The sequence below is a fragment of the Chelmon rostratus genome, chromosome 12 (genome assembly GCF_017976325.1).
Source record: "Chelmon rostratus isolate fCheRos1 chromosome 12, fCheRos1.pri, whole genome shotgun sequence".
NCBI lineage: Eukaryota > Metazoa > Chordata > Actinopteri > Chaetodontiformes > Chaetodontidae > Chelmon > Chelmon rostratus.
In genome coordinates this window covers 578,794-597,237 of record NC_055669.1, presented here as the reverse complement: position 1 = coordinate 597,237, position 18,444 = coordinate 578,794, and the positions used below count along the sequence as shown (strand labels likewise).

The following is an 18,444-nucleotide window of genomic DNA, read 5'->3' as shown; positions in this document are numbered from 1 at the left end:
TGCAGACATCGCACCCCCAGGCCTTCCTCCTCATCTCTGGAGAGTTCAACCACGCTTCCCTGTCCTCAACTCTCCCCACCTTCACCCAGTATGTCAAATGCCACACTAGAGACAAAAAAAACACTAGACTTACTTACTTACTACAAACACAAAGGACACTTACAGCTCTTCACCCCTCCCCCCACCTGGTTCAACTGCTACCTACTTACTTGCCTTTGGTGAGCAAACAACGGCCAACCATTAGGTGTGTGAAGTCGTGGTCAGAGGAGTCCAGTATGGCACTGAGGGACTGTTTTGACACCACCGACTGGGAAGTGTTGTGCAGTCCTCACAGGGAGGACACTGACAGTTTGACAACATGCATCACAGGCGACATTAACTTCTGTGTGGACAACACTGTGCCAACCAGAAAGGTGCTGTGTTTCCCGAACCACAAACCCTGGGTGTCCCCTGAACTGAAAACCCTACTGAATGAGAAGAAGAGGGTTTGTAAGTCTGGGGATAGAACTGAGTTGAAGAGGGTGCAGAGGGAGCTGAAAAAAAGAGATCAGCAGAGGCAAAGAGAGCGACAGGAGGGAGCTGGAGGAGCGCATGCAGGGGAACAACGCCAGAGAGGTTTTGAGGGGCCTGAAAACCATCTCAGGCCACAGCAGCAACAACAGCAGGGGCCCTGAAACTGGAGACCGGAATAAGCCGAACCTGTTTTTTAACAGGTTTGAATCTACTCCCGTTCCCTCCCCCAACCACCAGAGCCCAGACCCTGCCGCCCCCACACACACACAGTGCATCCTGCACAAGCTGCACAAGCAGCTCCCCCCACCCCCCTCCCGCCCTCTCCATAAAAGCAGATCAGGTGAGAAAGGAGCTCAGGAGGACAAAGACGTGGAAGGCTACTGGCCCAGATGGCATCAGCTCCAGACTGCTCAGGGACTGTGCAGATCAACAACAGCGTAACCACGCCATTCAGCTCGAGCGGCTAACCTGCTATCAAGCAGACAGAGCTCTCGCTGAGGGAGGTAAGACACGCGACGGGGGACTCTGTGTTTACATCAACAATGACTGGTGTCGTGACGCTGTTGTGACCTGCAAGCACTGCTCACTAGTGGTGGAGTTTATGGTCATAAAATGCCGACCCTTTTACCTCCCAAGGGAGTTTACAGCCATACTGCTTGTTGCTGTTTACATCCCTCCGTGCTCTAATGAAAACAACAGGAGCGAGGCATTGAATGAACTTTCAACCATGCAGAAAGAGGGTGTTTCCGAAGCTACAAAAACACATAGACTTTCCAACACGTGGACATAACACACTGGATCAGGTTTACACCACCCATAGAGGATCTTACAGGGCCCTTCCCCTCCCACACCTCAGCGCCTCTGACCACATTACTGTTATGCTAATGCCAGCATACAGACCACTGGTTAAAGTCACCAAACCAGTTCTGAAGGCCTGAAGTCTTTGGAGGAACTTCAGGACTGTTTTAACACCACAAACTGGGACGTGTTTAAACACGTCCCACCTACAACAACATCACCGACCTCCAGGAGTACACAGACGTCGTCACTGCTTACATCACCAAATGCATCAATGATGTAACAGTAACAAAGACCATCACTGTCCAGGCCAATCAAAAGCCATGGCTGACAGGAGAGGTCCACAGGCTGCTGAAGGCCCGTAACACGGCCTTTAGAGAAGGAGACGAGGAGGGCCTGAGGACAGCCAGAGCCAACCTGTCACGCGGCATCAGAGAGGCCAAGAAGGTGTACTCCAGGAGGATAGCTCATCGCTTCAGCGACAGCAGGGATACGCAGAGCCTGTGGCGAGGGATACAGTCCATCACGGACTACAAACCCCCACTGCAGACCTGTGACAGCTCCACCTCCCTGCTAAATGAGCTAAATGACTTCTTTGCTCGCTTTGAAGCACACAACAGCACACCTGCACAAAAATCCCCATCCCCTCCCGGCGAACAGGTGTTGTCGCTGTCCCCTGACAGTGTTAGGAGCACACTCAGCAGGATCAACGCTCGCAAAGCTTCTGGTCCTGACAACATTCCTGGTCGCGTGCTGAGGGACTGTGCCGGAGAGCTCACGGATGTCTTCACAGACATCTTCAACATCTCGCTGAGCCAAGCTGTTGTCTCCACATACTTCAAAGCCACCACCATCATCCCTGTCCCGAAGAAGTCGTCGCCCTCCTGTTTCAACGACTACCGTCCGGTAGCACTCACCCCCATCCTCATGAAGTGCTTCGAACAGCTAGTGTTGAAACACATCAAGACTGTCCTCCCACCCTCCCTGGACCCCTTCCAGTTTGCTTATCGGCCCAACCGCTCGACCGATGACGCCATCTCCACTGCCCTCCACTCAGCCCTCACACGATGTGTGAGGGCTGTCCATCATTCCAATCTGTGAGTGGGCTGAGGGCTGAGTGACTCACATCAGAATACAGTTCATAGACTTCAGCTCAGCATTCAACACAATCATCCCACAACAGCTCATCACAAAACTGGACCAGCTGGGATTAAACACCTCCCTGTGCAACTGGCTGCTGGACTTCCTGACTGGGAGACCTCAGGCATTCATTGTTGTGGACTTCAGGAGAAGACGCCCCCAGTATGCCCCCCTTACCATCAATGGTGCTGTGGTGGAGAGGGTAAGCAGCACCAAATTCCTGGGAGTGCACGTCACTGAGGACCTCTCCTGGACCACCAACACCACATCGCTGGCCAAGAAAGCGAACTTCCTCCGCAAACTGAGGAAAGCTAGAGCTCCGGCCCCCATCATGCACACCTTCTACAGAGGCACCATCGTGAGCATCCTGACCAGCAGCATCACCGTCTGGTATGGCGCCTGCTCCACGTCCTGCAGGAAGAACCTCCAGCGCATCGTGAGAGCAGCCGAGAAGATCGTTGGTGCTTCTCTCCCCTCCCTCGACGACCTCTACACCTCCCGCCTCACTCGCAAAGCCCTCTGCATTGCGAGAGACCCCACCCACCCGTCACACAGCCTCTTCAGCCTGCTGCCATCAGGGACTGCAGAGTCTGCGGGCCAAGACCAGCAGACTGCGGGACAGCTTCGTCCACCAGGCTGTCAGGATGCTGAACTCTCTCCCTGCATTGCCCCTCCTACACACAAACACACAACCTGGACTATAACTCCCTGTTGCCCCCCAAACACACACACACCCTGGACTCTGAAATGCCCCCCGCTGATTCCAGTGCCAAAGACTGAGCATCCAGGGAGCCCAACCACTTCAGGCCAGTAGCTTAATACATGCCTGAAGTGGCACACATTCAACGATGATATATTACTTATTTTTCTCATATATAGTCCTCTGTATAAAATGTACATATGTATATATATATATATATATAGCCAGCTTTTATTTTGTATTTCTGTATTTCTGTTGCTATTTTTTTCCAACTGCTATTACATGCTCCCTGTAATACCTGAATTTCCCTGGCTGGGTGTTAATAAAGTCTTGTCTTATCTTATCTTATCTTATCTTGTCGTGTCTTGTCGTGTCGTGTCTTATCTGAAATGTCAGAATTATTTTTATTTTTTGAAATTGCTAAATTGTCACATTTTAGCATAACCTGTCATATTTCTGTTCATACTGTATCTTACGCATATGACCTTGAATGTGGATGGACAGATGTAGCACCTTCAGCACTTATAGAAGCCAAAGCCTTGGGGCCAAAGCCCGGCTGAAGCCCAAGGTTTTCAGGAAACTATGACCTTAGTGAAATCTTCTTCTAGTTGGAAACTTCAACAGGAAAACTACTTGTATGTTAATAGCAGCAAGGTTGAGGTAGGTTACTGGAGCCCACGCTTACCAGAACGATCATATAGGCTTTATAAGAAGGCTATTATGACCAATATTTACATCCAGTAGCCATAGTAATGAGTCATGTTTTAAGTTCATGGGAAATGTATTCCTACACAGTAATGACAGTATTTTACTATTTGTATTGCAGAACTAAAGGTTACCATCAATCCTTTTGAGGATTTTTTTCTGCCTGGAGATGGAAAGTGTGTGACCGAAATCCACAAATGTGTATACCCCTTCTGCAAGCTATGGAAGACACATTTGGAGCTATAGCAGTTGATGCATTTCGTGGCTGTGGCCAGACAGAAACAAAAGAGAGGATGCAGCATAGTTTTGTTTTTGTTTTTTTTTACTGTAACTGTATACAGAAAATTCTTTTTTGTATGTAGACCACTGTATGTGCAACTTCTGTTGGTTGGGATGTACACTGTGCACATTGTTTTTGTGGGAAAAATAAAATATATTTGTTACCATGTATTTGTGTGTTCTGACTATAAAAATAATATTCTAAAATATACTTATTTATGTACTGTCTGTAGTAAGTGCAACACTGAACAAAAAAAGGGCTAAGTCATTATGATGAATGAAGAAGAAGCATTTACGATTCATCTTAGTGTTTTACTTTGAGCACATCAGTGTTCAACTGGTTCTTATAAATGTATGTTCAAATGATGGTTTGTGTGTGTCATTTGAAAACAAAATACCATTTTGAGAGGAAATAAAATAGTTTTAAATGTAAATTTCATTTTCTCAGGAGAATTGAGGGGTTTGCAAATCAAGAAAAACTGTTCATGATCTGATTATAAAAAGGACAAAAAGTCATTCCTCATCTTTACTAGGCTCTGGTGTATCTATAATTCTACATATTATGTCATCAAAACCCTCCAAAAGAATGGTGCTCTGACCTGACACTGAGGCACTGCTCTATCATGTCGACTCTGATGGTAAGCTGTCTGTATTTATTCATAGTAACAGTGAATCAACATTGCCATCATGAGGCCAAAAAAGAAAGCACATTATGTGCGATCACTTGCATTCAGTGTGTAACAATTTTACATTCTGTGGGTCTCAAATGACCCAATTAACATTTACATTTACTGTTTCTTCTTTATATTGACACCAGAACATAGTTAAAAACAAATAGTTTGAGAAATAAATGCAAGTTGAGTTCTTGATTGAATAAAAGTAATGAGTAAGACAGAGTGTAATAGTCCCAGGTGCCAAGGTATGCATTTCATTGTTAAAATGTCTCCCATTTATTGGTCTCTTTATTGTTTATCTTCTCAAGCCCATTTCTAGGCCTTCCGCATCCATTTTACTCTGTCTGTCTTCCCCAGATATTCTCTCCTTGCATTATACAAATTCAGACAGCTTATTGCTACCACCTAGTGTTAGAGTTTTACTACTACAACTAACGGAACATAATTCTGCTTTTGAGTGGTGGTTTCTTTGCCACTAACATAGGTTTAGAACAGGCATGTCAAACTGATTCCATAAAGGAGGACAACCAAGGAGGAGCACACCAGGCTGGAATTAATTAATCAGCTGATCTCAGTCTTCAGCTGATAACTAAGTGAACCCTTGATGTAGATTGTTTGGCCTGGTGTGCTCCTCCTTGGTTGGAACAAAAACCTGCAGCCACAAGGCCCTTTATGGAATGAGTTAGACATGCCTGGTCTAGAACATCAGTCAAAAAACAACATACACATAATCCCAAATGTTCACAAAAACCAATGACAAAAAGAGAAAACTAAACAAACACACAAACAGCAAAAACAAAATACAGACTCATCAAGGACATTCAAGGACATGCAAAATCACATGTAAAACACATGTAGGCTCTAAAACATTTCCTGTTTAAACAGTTAAAGACAGTGTTTCTCCAGAATCAAATAGAAGTCATGACATGCTTCATTATCACAAGAATTAAACCATGGAAGTGTAAGTAGAATCTGCCACGTTGAGGGCATGTTAGCTTCACTTATAAGAGCTTCCCTTATCTTTACCCAAGTAGATCAACTCCCACCATTCATGGTTTTATATTGTACTTCCCTGGTCTTCTTTGTGACTTAAAGAATAAAATGACAGTTATTATATACACCAGTGTGAAATCTAGATTTTCCAGAAGATGGCAGTGTTTAACAGCAGATTGAGATGGCAGTCCTTTGAGATGTTCTTGTGCACGCATGGAGTGGACTGTTGCAAAAAGTACAAACCAAGATGTGCACTGTCTAGAGGCCTCAGACTGTTTAATGTCATTTACCATGACATGAGAATGAAAGCAGTAACATAAAATGATTTTATCTGAAATCCTTCCTCATGATGTTTTGATGCATCAGTTCCTGCAGTCTGAATTGTTGACAGTATCAGCAGAATTCATTATCAAAATTAATTATCAATACAGGTTTGCAGACATACAGTATGTGTAAAAATGTAGTAATTCCCAGTATTTCCAGTTTACATATTTGTTCAAATGAACCTCAACTTATAGGTATTTCATACAAGTTTGAGGAAAATCATAGACTACATATTTATCAATGTTATGATTTCACTGATTCTAAAATATCCACCTTTGGCAACTTGTTCATTTATGTTTGTTTTATTCCAGTGACCTTTAAATAGTGAAATCTATAGACAGTTTTTGAACTCAATCTACTCTATGCCTGAAATGTGTATGATGCACTATGTAAAAGATCAAACTGTTGATCGCTGTCTTGTCTGCAGTCTAAGGAATGCAAAATGGTTCAAAATTCACCAGGCATTATGTATGCACCACCAGGCATTATATAAGACTCAGCTGGCTTTATATACTATACACTTATATGCTGTCAAACATCAAAAAAATGTTGTCAGGTATATAAACCACTGAACTTGTCTATGTTGAAATTGCTGCAAACTTGCATTTCAAACCCCTGTAAAATAAACGATTGCTCAAAAACTCTTACCTTAATGTATCTGTCATTTATAAACGACAGATATCCAGGAGGGGACGTTCCCAGTGATTTGACAGTATGAATGGTTGTGTGGTCTTCAAAATGCAGCTCAATTACTCAGTGAATTTAACAGCTCTGTGAGTCGAACAATTGTTTGCCAAAGACCCCTTAATCAAAACTGGTAATGACTGATGATGAATGATTTCTCATCATTTCACATAAGTGAAAATGTCAAAGAACAATGATGCATAGAATTTGGTTTTTGCTGTTTTTGTTGTGGCACATACAATAGATATAAATTTAGGTATGATGCAAATTAGCAACAACAGGCGTTAATGCTTAAATGCAATAAAAATTCATAAATGTGCATCATAAAAGCCATTCAAAATTCATTTATTTCATCAAAACAGCCACAAAATTGGTTTACAACCATTACATTGTAACAACAACACAACGGATGTAGTTTTCACTTTGACCGGTCTGACGAGAAACCAGTACTTGCAAAAGGTTCCTAGGTGTGTGTTGAATATGCACAAACCGGCGTTAGAGGAATGCATGATGATGATTCGGCTGCAATGTGGATTAAAGCGGTATGATGCAAATTCGCGCCAATCTGCGTTAAGGGGTTAAATTTAACTTTAAAAAGAACAATCTCTCCATGTGGAAGATACTGTTAAACTGCAATTACATTTTCTGTAAAATAAGGGAAGGTTCAAAACTCTCAATGCAATGCAATTTCAATTTATAACCACAGATATTTAGTAGGTGGCTGGCTCTCAAGTAATAACACGGTAGAATATTGGGCAAAATTCTAAGCATCGTTCTGACAAGTAGGTGCTCTGTGGTTTTGTGTAACTGTGTAACTTGACTTTACCATTGTATGTAAATAATCGAACAAATTCCCTGTAACAACATTCCATGAGCAATGACTGGGAGTCAGTTATCGTAGAACACAATATAGGATGGAAAAACAGCTTTTCTTCATAGATATCTCTCTCTTCTTTCTTTTTGAAAGCCTTTTGTGCTGTTTGCTTGGCAAGTGACATGTAAATAAAAAATATCATTATATTATTATTAATTCATAACCCGAATCCCTTTTTTCTTATGAATTGTATGAACCCCTGCTATATGAACGCCAATAACTGAACTGTCTGAACACCAATAACACAAACTGCAGCCTACAATTTTGCCTACTGATAAATATAGACTCAATTTTACATACCTAAATGTGTGATTCAAAGTTAGAATCCAGTTTGCTAGGATTATTAGCTGCCACTTAGTTAGACATTTCATGTCATGTTATGGTCCATTTTACCTTCACAATGCAACACTGAAGAGACAATGATAGCGAAGTAAAAAAGTGCTTTTAGCCAGTATTTAGTCTGTGCTTGACTCACACACAGTTGAGCTCCCATTCATGATTATCCAGCTTTCTCAACAATGCCCAACACACGTTTGAAACCATTGCTCCTAGCCAGTGTTAAATCTCAAGCCTTATAGATTCTCTGGATGATATTTTCAGCCACAACATGTCACACTAACACTACAATTTCAGACCAAAACAAATGGGAACATCAGCCACACCTCCCCATCCCTTACCGTTGTCAGCAAGGTGTTGTGAAACACAGAAAGTGGCCTCTTCAGATAAACAACAGAAAAAAGTTACTCTTTTGTGAAGGTCAGGTGAAGAGGTAAGTACACTACGCCACCAAGGGGATGAACATCTTGGTTATTATTCTGTTAGTTGGAAAACTAATTTGTACAGTAGAAAATTATTTTTGTAACATTAGTGACGTATTCAGCTTTGTGAAGCACTATTTCCTTGGTGACTCCATGTAACACAATTATTAGCTCACTAGCTATCCTACTAATGCTTGCTACCTAAAAACATCAAGTACAATATACTTCAGAAAGCTAAAGTTTGATTTAGATTTCACACTTTTACAGTGCTGCGTGGAACGTAAGTGTCTTACAGATAAGCTCGATTTACAACACACAACAGGGAATGTGACATTATTGTCTGCTCAGTATGTCATTACTTGACTTTATTATACTAGATTACATAGCATATATTATTGGCTGCATATCAAAGCATATCAACTTCAGCAACTGAACCAAACATGCTAACCCATTTAACATTATTCAACTGTTTAAAACTAGAAAGAAAGCAACATTAATCTATAAACCTCACAAAAAAAATACCACAGTGACCAGTCAACAGTGACTAATGTTTACATTTGCAAGTGCATTTTAAATTACTCGTCAACACCATTCTCAGCAACTGAGAAGTTATTCTTCCAAGGTTAAATTATAAGTTTTGGACAACTATCTATAGAACACACTGACTTATTCGTAAGTTTATCAAACAACTAAATATATTAAATTCCAAACTTTAGCGTTGTTTGTTTTTTTTCATATAAATTAATCTAAAATTTGTGGTAAGGTTTAGATCAATAGAGCAGAACAGATGTATCTCTCAGTTGATCTCATCACTCTATTGCGTTGTCATTGTAAGCCTTAAATCAGCAAGCACTGGAATGAAAGTCAGTTGCTTTAACCATTCTACTACAGTTACACAGCCAGATGCATAGTGGCACAACCACACCTTTATTCAATGCTTGAGGGTGCTTATATGACACCAGACATCGCTGAAACCAGGCAAATTTTGAACAATACGTTTTCCCAAATGGATCCCTGTGAATTTAATTCTCTGCATTTAACTCATTCTAAGTATTAGGAACAGTGAGCACCGCCTGTGGACCAACTCCAGGTCTAAGCCAGTACCTAATATGTTTTTGATGGCATGGGAAACTGGAGGACACAAAGAGTAAACCCACGCAAACATGGGGAGAACATGCAAACCCCACACAGAAAGGACATGCCCCAGCCTGGAACTCTCTGTCTTGTTGTGAGCCAGCAGTGCTAACCACAGAGCCACCATGCTGCCCATTTTATGTTCCATACAATTGTAACCATTTGGCACTCCATGCACTTCACAGTTTTTCTCGATTGTTTCAACACATTGTCCAAAAGCATGCCTCATACTCTCAGAACTCTACACACATATCAAAACACACACAGACACAATGTGCAAAACCCCTAATTCTCCTGGAAAATGAAACTTTACATTGAAAACAATGTTATTTCTTCTCAAAATGGTATTTTGTTTTCAAATGACACACACAAACCATCATATGAACATACATTTATAAGAACCAGTTGAACACTGATGTGCTCAATGTAAACTTAATGTAAACGCTTCTTCTCCATTCATCATAATGACTTAGCCCTTTTTTTGTTCAGTGTTGCACTTACTACAGACAGTACATAAATAAGTGTGTTGTAAAATATTTTGGAATATTGTTTTTATACTCAGAACACACAAATACACAATAACAAATATATTTTATTTTTCTCACAAAAACAATGTACACAGTGCACATCCCAACCAACATAAAGTTGCACATACAGTGGTCTACATACAAAAAAAGAAATTACTGTATACACTTACAGTAAAAAAATAAAATAAAATGCTGCATCCTCTCTTCTGTTTCTGTCTGGCCACAAGACCTCATCCAGTTTCCAATGTTGGCATCCATTGCTCCAAAATAGAAGAGCTCACCTGTTGTCCTTTTATGCTAAAGCTCTGATTGCTAATTGTAAAACTGTGTGACAGGTGTTTGCCCATGTGATGTGTCAGTGTGCATTGTAGGGCAATTAACTTTAGAATTTGAATGACAGTGTGTTCCTTGTGAAAACAAGAGATTTTCTTCATGGAAATTGTGCATAATGCAGTGTTGTATGTAGTGTTTTGAAAAAAGTGTGTTTTAGAGTGTAAAGCAGGAATTGTGCTTGTAGTTTAGCAGAATTGATTCAGGGGGTTGGTGCATGACTTACATGTTGTGGTCATTGTGTCTCAAGTACCAGTATTTGTGTGTAAACAATTGAGAAAAACTGTAAGCCCACAAACTCAGACTGCTGCATGAAAGATAAAAGTGCTGAGGTGTTCCTGCTTTCAAAATAATTGCATATTCATTGCTCAAGTAAATACAAAATAAAAACAGAGAAATATTTCTCACATAATGACAGAATAACAAGGCTGGATTACTAGCAATCAAATTACTGGAAACTCACTGACATTCAGCAAACCTAAGACCAGAAATTTCAACAAACGGCTACTAGTTGGGTTGCAGAACTTCAGGCAAAACACTGCATATTTAAGTAATGTGCAGTCTGCTGTTTGCAGGTACTTGAGAGGAACAGGGTATAATGCCCTGGACGCCCCTGCCATTATTGGTATAGGTCTCTGCAGGACGTTCAGTTCTGCAGAGGAGCATGCATTAACTATAAATTATTAGAACTGAATTGAACACCATGAACATCTTCTAAAGATTGAGAGAGATTTGGCTATACTGTTTATATCGAGGTATGTATATGCCTTTAATGTCTTGAATTTCTTGGTAATGCGCTCATATCTCAATGTCACTATTGTGGTGACATAATGTGACAGAAAATGTTATCCCTAGATGTCCGAATTATTGTTTTCCCTCCTGTAGTCAAGCCCTGCAAGACTAAAAAACAATTCTTTCGAAAGGAAACAGGAAGTAGCATATTGTTTCATCACGGATACGTCCGAGTCTTCACTCCAGAGAGTGGAGTGAGAGAGTGTCCCACAGCACTCAGCAGTGGAGCCACTCTGGCGTGCGTGGCGGCCGCCTCTCACCCTCCCACGTCCCGCTTCCAGTAACCGACACAGCACAGCTGATGCACACAGTCGCCATCACTCGCTCCCTCACACACCCGCCGAGAGCTCGTACTCTAACCGGAGCGTCTCTGTCAACATTACCTCGCAATTGAAAACATCTGACACACTCTGGACTTCTTCACAAGCCACCGAATAGCACTTCTACCTTCCGTTTTTGAATGACGGGCGGACGGTTCGACTTTGACGATGGTGGCACGTACTGCGGAGGCTGGGAGGACGGCAAAGCCCACGGTCACGGTGTGTGCACCGGGCCCAAGGGCCAGGGTGAGTACTCCGGCTCGTGGTCCAGCGGTTTCGAGGTGGTCGGCGTCTACACCTGGCCCAGCGGGAACGTGTACCAGGGCTACTGGGCACAAGGGAAACGCCATGGGCTCGGCGTAGAAACCAAGGGGAGGTGGATTTACCGGGGAGAGTGGACTCACGGGTTCAAGGGCCGGTACGGAGTCCGGCAGAGCCTGAACACACCGGCCAGGTACGAGGGCACCTGGAATAACGGACTGCAGGACGGATATGGCGTGGAAACGTATGGCGATGGAGGTGAGAGGGAGACAACATTGGGGACATGGATGCTGATGCAAGTAGCTGCTTTTCAATGAATATATTGATGTATCTATTTTTAGCATTTACAGCAATGTATGTTGGGACCACACATCAACCCATATCTAGCTCATTATCACATACAGCCTTTTTTGATTTTCTGTACTTACATTAATACTATTATTCAGTTTTATTAAGAAGCTGTGGATATAGATTTGAGCTAGTATGCTTGCTGTAAAGCAAATTTTGAATTTATATATGAAGAAAGCGTTTTTATTTTATTGTGGAACGTGTACATTTTGCCCATGCTTGTAATCATATTGTGGTTTAGTTGTTTGTTCTATTGGTGCTATTAATGGAGATGGTGTTGGTGTCTCAGTTTACACACAAGAACAAATACTTGTCCAGCAAATTTGTTTGAAGATAAGGAGGTGGCATCAACCATAAACTTGTGTAACACATTTTATGCTCCCACCAACACAACTGACCTGTCTCACAAATACAACTCTTTAGATAGTTTAGAAGGTTAAAGACCCTTTCACGCATGCAGTCCACATTTGCCTGAAATGGTCTGGAACATTTTTGCATGGGGTCATGAGTGAATGGGAGCAGGGATTAATTTTCAGGGAAACCTGTACAGCTGTGTTGTGAATGAAGGCTTTCCATCTAATGCTATATTATCATCATTTTGTGTCTACTTTTATGTGACGCACTTAGTGCATGTAATTTCTTAGTTGTAAAACATTTTGAGCTACATTTCTTGTATGAAAGGTAGCATCCAAGTAAATTCTATTACAATTATTATTTTCACTCGAGAAAAATTGGATACATGTTCCAGTTTCATTCACTGAACAACTTGAGAAACAGAATAGCAAATGTTAACAATATTATCAACATCTACTAACAACAAATATAACTTGAGTGCAAATACAGCAGGTAGCCTAAGGTAAATAACGAATAGTGCAAGGACATGACATTAATTCTCAGTTTGACGAACAAACAGAATGAAAGTAAGAACAAATTGTCTGTGGCTGCAATCCAGTAAGTAAATAGTAACAAAATAACAATAAATAACAAAAATAGCAGTAATAAAAATTGGGATAAAGGTGTGTCCTTCACACTGCAGCGTTAGGCTATTCTTTAAGCCTATTCTAGGTTTTCATCAGATAAATAAGCATATTTACTTTTTCAGGCTTGAGCAGGACACGTAATGAATTTCCAACTTTGCCTGCTGAGCTGAACACCACTCTGATGGTGAGCTTGGGCACATACGCACAAGTATGTTCTGACCATCCTCAACAGCAGTGTCGCAGCAGCTAGTGTTTGATTTCCACCATAGAACAGGATCTGCACGGCACTGCTCTTTGCTGCCAGACTGTACCATGGCTAGCTGGAGAGGACAGGGTGGGTGTCCACAGGACGCCGTACCTCTGGATCCCCTCTCCACAAGCACTTCTCCTCGTTGTCTGGTGGGCGGGACCCAGACCCAGCTCTAACCCTAGACTAGTACCTGGGCTGGGGAAAGTACAGCTCACAATGGGCTGAATCACCACCACTGCTGGCTGTTTGTTTTACAAAACAGCCACAAGAAAAACACAGACACAAGCAGAGAATGCAGTCTCTATGCTTGACTCAAACTGTTATCTCATAGTCCTTCAGAATTAATTCTTCTCATTACTCTCTGACACTCTGACTAACTGTAATGTTAAATTAATCAAATTCAGTGCACCATGTTTGCCAGTACGGCTCCAAAGGAAAGCATGACCTGCTTGAGAGGAGTTTCCATGGGAACGCAGCCGTAGAGGTGTTCATCATAAGGAAGTGGGCATGGTTTCATCTAACCAGGGCTGGGAAAATGATGGCACATTCTAACATTACCATGTCGTGAGTGAAAAGGCATAAAACGTAAATTGAATGAATGTAGCTGCATGTGTGTGGTTGAGTGAAATGTTTTTTTAATGGCTGATGCCAATGCTGATATTTAGTGTGGGGCAGCTGATGACTGGTATATAATACAATACCGGCACTGCACTCTCTCTGCAGTGCATTTATTTTTAAATAAGAAAGAACCCTTTAAATAATGTCCACAGATAATCAAAAAGGTAAACTTTGAACAACAACAAAAAAAACTTATTTGACATGTCTGCAGACATTTTTTGTTGAATTGGCTTTGTGAGCCCAGGTATCGGCCGATGCTGAATATCTCTAAATACCAGATGCCTATGAATAGTGAAAATCGTCTGTGAAGATCCCCCATCATCCAGATAATTGTATTTAAGTAGGGTTGAATCAAGGGCAGTTGGACTTGGTTGTAGAAACTTGAAAATGTTTTGTGTCTCATCAAAGGGCCTTCTTCAGGGGCTTCTGTGGTTATATATCTTGGGTTGTTTGTGCACCTGGCTGTGTCAGATGTTAGAGTTGTTGGAGTCACCTGGGGCCAGGTGTGAATGACAGTTGTTGGAGTTGTCAGTTGAGGTCAACTGTAAATAGTTGTTAAATCACAGTTGGCCTCATGTGACACTGTTGACTTGTATTTCAATTTTTAAGAAATGATCTGAATCCCATATATTCAGACTGAGAAAGGGGAATAACAAATTATATTTGTGGGGGACACCAACAGATGGTAATCAATGTTATGGAAGGTCATAAAGCCGAGTCGTAGTAACAGTGAAAATAAGACATGAGAAAATAGAAAGCACTCAATTGAGAAGTTAATTGAAAGGATTTTTTTTTTCTCTTTGAAAAACTCTGTTGAAGTAAAAGCAGTGGTATTCCACATGGCTCGAACCTCCAAGTTCATCAATGTATTAACCTCCTTGAGGCTCAATCTGTAGTCAGTAGTATATTTATAGACAATGTAATACTGACTAACTGTGTCCTCAGTACAGTATAGAAAATTAATACGTGTTAATATGTTGTAGAAAGTGAATGGCACACTTCTGCATCAGTTTCTTTAGAGAATATATGTTACTGATATTGGTGCCAATGTATTATCCTACAAGAGAATGTACAGTAGATTGTAGTAGAGTATAGATTGTAGACACCAAATACAGTTATATCCTTGTATAACATGGGTACTACATGTATGATGATAAATTTTACTGACCAAGAAGAGCCTAAAGTGGGCTATTAAGTTGCTCAATGAGCTAAAGCTCTCATCATTCAGCTTCAGTATTGCGCAACCTGGGCGTCATGACCCCCACAAGGGGTCACAAGTTAAAACCGAGGGGTTACAACTGGCATGCCCAAACTATTCCATAAAGGGCCGTGTGGCTGCAGATTTTTGTTCCAACCAATCGAGTGGTCACCTAATTATCAGCGGAAGAGATCAGCTGATTAAATGAGTCCAGCCTGGTGTGCTCCTCCTTGGTTGGAATGAAAACCTGCAGCCACACTTGATGGAACAGTTTGGACAAGCCTGGGTTACAATGTATGAAAACAGGAAAAAAAACACATTTCCATTAGACAAAAGGGTTCATTTTTTCTTGTGAATTATTGGATGATGTTTGGAGTTTCAAGCCTTTTACACAAATATTTTAACAGAAGAAAGAAAGAAAAATCTATATTTGGTTGAACTGGTCTCAAATGATAGACATATACAATGGAGATCAGATACAGGAATTGCTTGAAAGGGACCACAAGTTAAAAAGGTTGGTAAGTGTTGAAGCAGAGTTTTGTTGCTTCCCCGAGTTGGTTGATGCAGTAAAGAGTACTCAGAAGACAATGGTTGAATCAAAAGCCTTTAATGTGCTGTTTGCAAAGAGCGGAGATCACACCTTACAGAGAATATCAAAGTATTACACTGCTCAGAGGATCTGAATCTAAACAGCAAATACAATCATTTTATACCGTCCTTGGTGTGCCTTCCCCGCTCTGGCTGCTCATCACCTTATAAGGACTTGTTTTGATATATTGATCATCTTTCTAATGCTCTAAGAATACATCTTTGTTCTGTCACACACATCCCGTTTTACACATGTTGCCAGTTTCACTCCTACAAGTTTCACTCCTACCTGTACTCCTGTTTTCCTTCAAATCAGGAAATCTGTTAATACCACATCCGTGTCTGCTATGTCTGATAAGCTATCTGTCCTTCTAACTCCCAAACTGGTTATGTTCAAAACATGTTTTTCCCTTTTTCAGCAACCCCACAGTAGAACTTAATATCCTTCATAAGCTAAATGAGAATCTATGTGCAAAATGTTATCAATGCTCTCAATAATCACCACAGCCACTAGTCTCCCTTTTTTCCATTAGGAAGACGCAGAAAGAAAGCCCAGAAAAACTAAGGAACCCTCATAAAGGGACTGGGCATTACAGAATCTGGACCTCCATCTGTATTGGCTACTTGGATAAAAGATTCATTGAGTAAATATGATAAGTAAAAGTGAAATAAAGTAAATATGTTAGCAGCCACTATTTATTACAAAGGACTTCACTAATAAGATGAATTCAATCCAAAATGCTGCAAGATTTCCATTATAAGGAAAGTGATTGCCTCTGTTTATAATTTAACAAATTAGTAAATCATTTGAGAAACTTCTAGAAAACTTCTAGAAAACTGAGTCTATTTTCTTCTTTATTTGTTCCTGTGGTGAGTCAAGTGTTTTCAGTGTGCCACTGTGAAGATGGCTTATTCCACAGGGAAAGATAGCTGTTTGGAGTTTTGCTTGGCCAACCAGCAGACTTCCCAGTGTCTCAAGTTACTTCCATCTTTTAAAATAGCACATTCTTACATTCTCCAGCTGAAGCCATCAGAGCCAGAGCCTGAGCTCTCCTAACCAGGCCACAAAGCTAACTGTTTTATCACCTAATGTTGCTCATTGGTGGTGGTCTTACATTGACAACTCTTTTATGCCCACACTGTCAAAATACCTTTCACTTCACTCAAGCACACTCAGACGAATGTACGGGTAATAGGCTCTGGGTGTGTTGTCTTGTTAGAAGTGATTTACTTTCAAGGGAGAGATTCCTACGTTTTTTTAGAAGTGCACAATGGAAATACAATGGGAAATGGCCACTTTCGTATAATTTCACAGCAGAAGCTCAAGTATATGATCACCTTTGCTGTTGTAATCATGGGTATAACCACACATTCTTTTGGGGGGGTTGTGTTGGCAGTGTTCATTTGTTTCTTTATTTGTTTCTTCCTTGCAGGCTCATTTGGGATTTTGGTTTTGGTTGATAATTTGAAAAGATTGCTTGATTTTTTTCATGCCATCTATCTGAACTCGCTCATTGATATATACAGTAAATTATGCATTCAGGCTTGTGAGATGCATCTTGCAGCAGGTTCTGATCCATCCAGTTAGTCGAAAATGCCAGAGTTTTGTCCTGCTTTTGGATGTTCGAACAAAATAATTCCAAAACCAAACAACAATGAATAACATTTCACATGTGCAAACTTATTTTACTGTTACAAATGTGTTGAATTTGATATATTACAATTACAAGTTGACCTTATTTGAAGCTAACATGTCTGTCTTTATACTAACAGGGCTAACTAGGCTAACTTATGTCAGATAAAGAAAAAAAGATGAACATTTTTATTACAGTTACATGTCAGTAAGATGTTGAAAATGATATTCATCAATCGTCATCACTCATTGACTATATATTAGATAAGAGCTAAATTTGTATTGTTCATCTCTCATGTAAAAGCATGCAGCCCTGAGTTTATTTTCAGTTCTACAAAACTGTAAGATTATTTTATCAGAATATGTTAACTGTTATGCTGCAACTTTTCACAACCCACAACCCTGTAATGTATATTTTTGTAGATAATGTTTAAACATTTTGTGTGACTTAATGTAAATCAGCAAAATATGAATGTTTCGCTAAAAACAGACAATTTTGAAGCCTCTCATAAATTTACTTAATGCTTTCAGCTAAGTGTTTGTTGGAGTTATGACTTCATTTATTTTCCAAGATCATAAACATTGTTTTTTCATAAATGTTATTTATTTTTATTTGCATGTGTATGAAATTTAAAGATATATCTATCACACAGAAAGAACTGTATTAGAGTCAGATCCATAGTGGATTTTTGAATCAATCAAACTTTATTTCTATAGCGCCTTCCAACATTCAAAAGGAGCACAAGGCGCTTAACAAAGAAGAATAAAATCAACAAATAAATAAAATAAATTAAAACAAGTAAAACAATTTTAAAAAACACAGTTAGAAGGAGACTAAGCATTAAACGCCAGGCAGTGCAAGTGTGTTTTAAGATGGCATTTAAAAGTATTAAAATCAGAGACAGTTGAAGGTTAATATTTGACGGTTAAACTAATTTGTAAACCACATTTTATATATGTATATTTAACATAAGTAGAAGCATATTTTTATGAGGATCCCTTTAAATTTGGTTATTCAATCAT

At 40.4% G+C, this 18,444-nt stretch overlaps 1 protein-coding gene across 2 annotated transcripts in view; it reads left to right on the top strand.

Moving 5' to 3' along the window:
* Positions 1–11,578: 11,578 nt before the first annotated feature.
* The window catches only part of LOC121614466 (junctophilin-1-like), a 51,449-nt gene continuing 44,583 nt past the window's right edge, over positions 11,579–18,444 (top strand). For both annotated transcript variants that reach the window (XM_041948327.1, XM_041948328.1), the window contains exon 1: positions 11,579–12,064. In XM_041948327.1, coding sequence (XP_041804261.1) covers positions 11,686–12,064 — 379 coding nt within the window. In that variant the 5' untranslated portion in view covers positions 11,579–11,685. The remainder of the gene's footprint in view (positions 12,065–18,444) is intronic.